General features: G+C 41.0%; 1 protein-coding gene across 2 annotated transcripts in view; it reads left to right on the forward strand.

The window, feature by feature from the left end:
• The window catches only part of brf1a (BRF1 general transcription factor IIIB subunit a), a 206,738-nt gene that overhangs the window by 50,630 nt on the left and 150,026 nt on the right, over nucleotides 1–6,082 (forward strand). For both annotated transcript variants that reach the window (XR_004333450.1, XM_032525603.1), the window contains exon 6: nucleotides 5,732–5,804. Coding sequence is in view for 1 of the 2 variants with exons in the window: in XM_032525603.1 (XP_032381494.1) it covers nucleotides 5,732–5,804 (73 nt within the window). In the remaining variant the exon portion in view is untranslated. The remainder of the gene's footprint in view (nucleotides 1–5,731; nucleotides 5,805–6,082) is intronic.

The raw sequence follows: 6,082 nt of genomic DNA on the forward strand, positions 1-6,082 counted from the left end.
CACACCCAGGCATGAGGAGGCTGGGAGTGGATTAGGAGTGGATTTTGAGCGGGTGGAGGTTATTAATGTCTGGCATTTAGACTGCTGCTGCTCTTGCTTTGGTTGTGGGGAGGCCATACTCCACCAATCGCATTTTTATTGAAGCCTCACCCAGGCAGCGTGGTCTGCTTTGCATTGTTTGGATGAACGGGGAGCTTTGTCAGTCTGCGCCACAAAGTTAATCACGTGGAATAAGCACATTGGTCAGGGGCGAGATCAATACTGGCTGTAAAAATCAGCTGTTTTCTCCTGCTAATATGAGCGATCCAGATTTCTTTCATTTGATCACAAGCTCTGAATGTTTTCAACATAAGATGCATTTCTCTGCACACATGCAGAGTATTGAGTAAATGGTGCTTTGGAAAGCAAACATGCAGATGATCCTGCATACTGTGCACATATTCAGACACTTTCAGTCTCCCAGGGGTCTCCTCGGGCCACTTTCTCTGAATAAAATGTTTTATTTGATTTCTGGACAGTGTTCGTAATCCTTTTCTCCAGTTTTTTAGGTGGACATTTGGCTACAGAGGAGACAGTTTCATAATTAAGTTTAGTTCTGGGACGATCCTTAATGTTGAACTGTAGCAACTATAAATGAAGCAGATGACAAATTTTCATCTGTGTGTATATATATTTTATGGTGCCGTTTCATTCATCAGTGTGTAGGTCTTGAATCCTGGTAACTTTTATTCCATTTTAAATTGTACTGTTAATTGGCAGCATTTGGTCCAGAAAGTGGTCCAAAGTATAGTATTCAAACACGGGACTACGTCTACCGAATTCTTAATTTAACAAAGCAGACAACCAGGTTTTTATCTGGCAAATGTCAGCATCCGATTTCCAGGGGGCCTTCACCATCTTCCTCTGGGGCAGTGAAGCTGTTGACTTGTTGACAGCACCTGTTGGGTTCAGAAAGATGGTAGTTTCTGTCTTTAGCAGAGAGTTGTCGATGCTCACTAATATAACTGGAGCAGCCTTCAGTCACACGAGTCTCATCAGGAATCCTCTAATTGAAAGGTTTTCTCTTCCACCTGTTGAGACTGCCGTAAAGTATCGGGTAACCGCCAGCGTTTTTGATTGTAGAGCGCTTTGAGTTTTGACCCCTCGACCCGGAAAGTTTCACTTAGCGCTGCAGTGGAGAGGGGGATCAATTCTCCTCAGGTTCTCCATTCCATCTACAAACCACTCCACTGCCGCCAGTTCAAAGTGACGATTATCAAAGGACAGAAGGTTTCAGACGCAATGAACAAAACTGCCGTGCTGCATGAATGCACAAACATATCAGAGTTGTGATTTTGATACACACCTGATGTAAAGTTCTATATCTATAATATATGTTAATGAAAAATTACAGTTTAATGACAATCTACAGTTCTAAAACTAGTCATTTAGGTCAAATCTGCATATTATTTGGAAATAATAAACATATGCTAAATGATGTTCAATCCCTTACACCTTTTACAATCCTTAACAGTTAAGTGAAGCAATTTCAGTTGTTCTGCGTCTCATTTTCTGACTTTTGTAGTCCAATCCAAGTATCACTCCAACAAAAGTAGTTTAGAACATCCAAGACAGGGCAGTAAAAGATCTGACATCACCGTATTTGTGCTGCTGTAAATTTAGTTCAGTATCACTTTGACTAAAATTGACTTTGTTAGTAAACTCCAGAGAACTCTGTTTCAACAGAGACCAGGGTCATGTCTGTTACCAAAAGGAGTTGAGTACAGCAAGCCTTTTATTTTTGAGGAGTAATTTTCAGGCTTGGAAACACAAGACGTGGTGCTTGTTGCAGGTCATAAACCAAGACCTGGAGCTGAAAGACACCGAATTGCTCTGGAGAACCTATCCCTTATTCATCATTGTCTTAGTGCAGCTTCAAGATGCTGCTTAGGTGTTGATTTTGTTCCAGAGTTTCTTGAGACTAACACTCATGTGTAATGATTGAGCTGTAATCACGCTGTCTTGCTTCAAAGCGTCGGCATTTGTTCCACACTCCCACTCCTCCACCGCCATTTCTGCCTTATATTCATTCCTTGCTGGAACTTACTTCCCAGAATAGCAGAGGAGCATCTGTGTCCCTGCCCGACTCCAGAGGGGGCTGAGAGTGAGAGTCCGTCTGTCTGCTATCCCTCGGACCGGAGCCCCGGAGGTCTGGGCACTCACTCTGAAGGAATGACAGACATTTGACCTGAGTTCATGACCTGATCCTGTAGCTTTCACTGCCCTTCTGCTTTAGCTTGCCACACCAGAACTTTAATTCTGAGCTGTAATGCTGATAATTTGTGGAGGAAATGATAGATGTGCAGCCCCGTGTCTTTGTTATTCAACAGTATTCATCCTCAGATCCTTTCAGATAGACTGAGGGCGGGGGGGACGCCAGAATTTACTGCCCAGCCTTCTGGAGGTGTTGTGGGTTAAATACAATGAAACATCTGTGAGGGGAGGTGCCATTGTGATAACCCCGATGACACACTTCCACCCACCCACCACCAACAAGCCAGGCTTCTCACTGCTTAGCCTAGTCTAACTGCACATGCATCTTATCCTAAACCAGAGGGTTTCCTTACCCCCAATTTATCCAAATTCAAATTCAATATTGTCTGAAAATGTCCTACCTTACTTGAAAAATACAAGTATGTTCTTTTGTCTCAAGTGTAATCTATTAGTTTAACTAAACTTCTCAAACAGCAGTGGTTAAAGCTCCACATTAATTCAAGTCTATCTAACCGGTCATCGGTTTCTGCCTTAGAAGGTATTAAAAAGATTTTAATTCAATTTACAAGAGTCTTACATATTGTCTCCTGACCGCTGTAGGCGGGAATGTTCATTACAAAATGTTTTATATCCAATGGCAGGCTGTCAGGGGAGATGTTACACACATGTAAACTACAAGTGGGATTGTTCCAACAGTGGATTGGGCTGCAGGAGGCTGTTAAATTCCTTTTTGATCAGACCTGTGGAAAACACTGTCACTACTGCAGCTAGGAAACTAATATCTGCAAATGTGTATTTGAGCCAAAACTTGGATGACCTTGATGATTTATTAACTGTTGGTTTTTTAATCCATCATGCATTTCTTGCCGTTTCTGTGGCAACCTTATAAATCATATCATAGGAATTATTGTTGTACTAGAATGGAAAGTACTGAAAAAATGTGATTGAATTACAACTAATGGTAGACCACATCGTCCCAACTGGTTTTCCATCTTACGTTTGCTAGTATTGTAGAACGAGTATTCAATTTAATTAGGGGTCCAAGCCCGGGGGGGGGGCAGGGAACCGCGCTTACCATGCAACGCGGTTCCCAGATGGAACCCTATTGCTTTCCTAAGGTTTCTTATTCTTCTCCGGCTGAAACTCATACTACAGCCTAAACCGTACAGGGTGGGGGGTTGCTGTTTTCAGGACTGGTCCAGATCCCTGCATCGTAGGATCTACAGATGGACCTGACCATTTTTTTTTTTTAAGATTATTTTTGGGGGCATTTTAGGCCTTTAATTGACAGGATAGATGAAGATATGAAAGGGGAGAGAGAGGGGGAGTGACATGCAGCAAAGGGCCGCAGGCCGGACTCGAACCCTGGCCCGCTGCGTCGAGTAGCAAACCTCTATATATGGGCACCCGCTCTACCAACTGAGCTATCTGGGTGCCCAGACCTGACCACAAGTTATCAAAAACAATTTTGCTACGTTAAACTTACGCATTTCACTACAAAACACATTTTTTAGCTAGCCACAAAACACAAACTTTAGCAGAATTATAATAATCTCAGCCAAATTAATAGGTATTTGAACAAAACTTGGTGTTGTTCGGCGTCCCACTCCAAGGTGCTTTACCAAATTTGGTGAAGTTGGCAAAATTTGCAACATCTCTACTCTCTCTACTGTAGTATGAAATGCCAATCTGAGGCTCTATGCCAGATTTGATGATGATAGGCCTTTAGGTTGCGCTATAATTGAGGTAGAAGCGTTTTAACCTTTTACTCGATGAATGAGAGAATCGCCATTGCAAATCACCACAGACTTTACTGTTTGCACTTTGTGAAATCTCCTGACTATTGCCTTGCCTCGGTCGTTCTTTGGTTTCTGCTTTTGCGTGCTCATCTTTCGCAGGTTCCAAGGAGTCCTAAGGGGAATCGTGCCGGGAAGGCTTGGACCCCGGTCAGAACTGCTTGCAGTTCTAGTTCTATTTGGTATTAAAAATATTTAACTTTGTTAACCGGTAGAAGCCCTGATCTAAATGAAACACTCAAACACCTTTGGACTAAACTTTTCTAGGTGTGTAAACCTGCATAGTGTTTCTTTGCAGAGCTGCTGTGAAGGGATTGTAACACAAAGAAACAAAAATTTGTACAAACAATACTTCACTTTGGAAGATCCCCACTTGATTTGTTAAACTCGACTGCTGAGGCCTGATTTTAGTTCCAGCAAGGTTTAGTCCCGAGGAATGTGGGGTTCTGTTACCTACTCTACAATCAGGATAGTTAGAATCTCACAAAGAACTTTCCAAAATACATTATAAAATTAGCAAGGGGTTGCGCTTGGTTATTTTCTTGGTCAATTGATAGTAATTATTTTTAAATGATTTCCCAGAGCCCACTGCGGCATGTTTAAATTCCATGTTTTATCCGACTGGCAGTCCAAAGCCCAAAGCTATTCAGATTACCGTCACATAACGGAAAGAAAAGCAGCAAAACCTCCATTTGATCAGCTGGAGCCATCTATAGACCGCGCGGTTAATCGACTCATTATTTCAGCTCTAAAGTTGGCAAAGTAAAGAATAAAATCACAGAATAACTGTTTAAAGACAAAGAATTGTGTGTTAACTTTTGGTACTTAACAGATTCTGGTCAGTACTTGCAAGCAGTTATGGAAGCTGAAATGTTATCTTCACCTACGCAATAGAGATCTTGAGATAACTTCTTGTGATAAATATCTTCAGTGCTAACCCACAAGGAGTTTACCTGTAAGGCAAACAGTCATTTAGCCAGTAGTTGTCCCATTTTTCAGTTGTTTCTGAGATGTTTTTTTTTTTCACCTCAAAATTATAACCTTGGTTATCAAAATAACCGTCCCTTCGCTGTTGCTGTGCTGTTGTTTTTGGAGAAACACTTGTCATTGCAGATGTCTGTGAAAGGTCCCCCTTTAGATGACTAAAGTAAATAAATTGGTCACACCCTCCACTTCAACCCGCCAAAGTAAAAATCACCAAATACAACGGGTTACTGATTTAAAATGTTGACTGTTTATGATTCAAAAGGTGAAAAGAAATATCCGAGAGAGAGCCAATACTATTCAGACAAACCGGTCAGATCTGTCATTTAGATTCAGGAAATTGATCTGAAGGCATACAGATATTTTCAATAGAAATTAATAGAGCTGCAATTTTAGGAGACTGTATAAGGGGAAAATCTTTTTTTTTTTTTTTTTTAAATGGCCCACAGCTTAGCTTTTAATCACACATATTGAAGTGAAACATTCTGCAACCTTCAGGTCAGTTACGTAACCAGAACACTTAACCTGATGCTGACGCAACGGCTTTAATTCATATCCTAATAGTCTGTTTTCTCTCTCAACACACAGTCATCATCAATCATATCCAACATCTTGTTAAGTCTTAATTTCAGACTGATGCTCAGTGTTTTGATTTTTGCTGCTCATCACTGTTTAGAAACCATTGCTGTCCTCCGCAGGTGAATGTCTACGTACTGGGAAAAACCTTCCTTGTTCTGTCCAGAGAGCTCTGCATCAACGCCCCGGCTATAGGTACACACTTCACTCATCTTCACCTTGTTCTTCTGGAGTCATTTTAACACTTGTGTTAAGCTTGTTTTAAATTGTGGCCACCATTGTCAAGCCCCATTTGGCAGATGTATTATGTAGAGTAGTAATTGTTCCATAAATGGCATTTAGTCTATATATCATATCATAAATAGTGGGAAAAGATTGCCACAGTTTCCCCAGAGTTAAAAAGGTGACATCTTCAAATGTCCAAAACTCAGAAGTATTGAATTTACAATGACATAACTTTAAAAAAAAAAAAA

This window comes from Etheostoma spectabile, chromosome 9 (genome assembly GCF_008692095.1).
Source record: "Etheostoma spectabile isolate EspeVRDwgs_2016 chromosome 9, UIUC_Espe_1.0, whole genome shotgun sequence".
Lineage (NCBI taxonomy): Eukaryota > Metazoa > Chordata > Actinopteri > Perciformes > Percidae > Etheostoma > Etheostoma spectabile.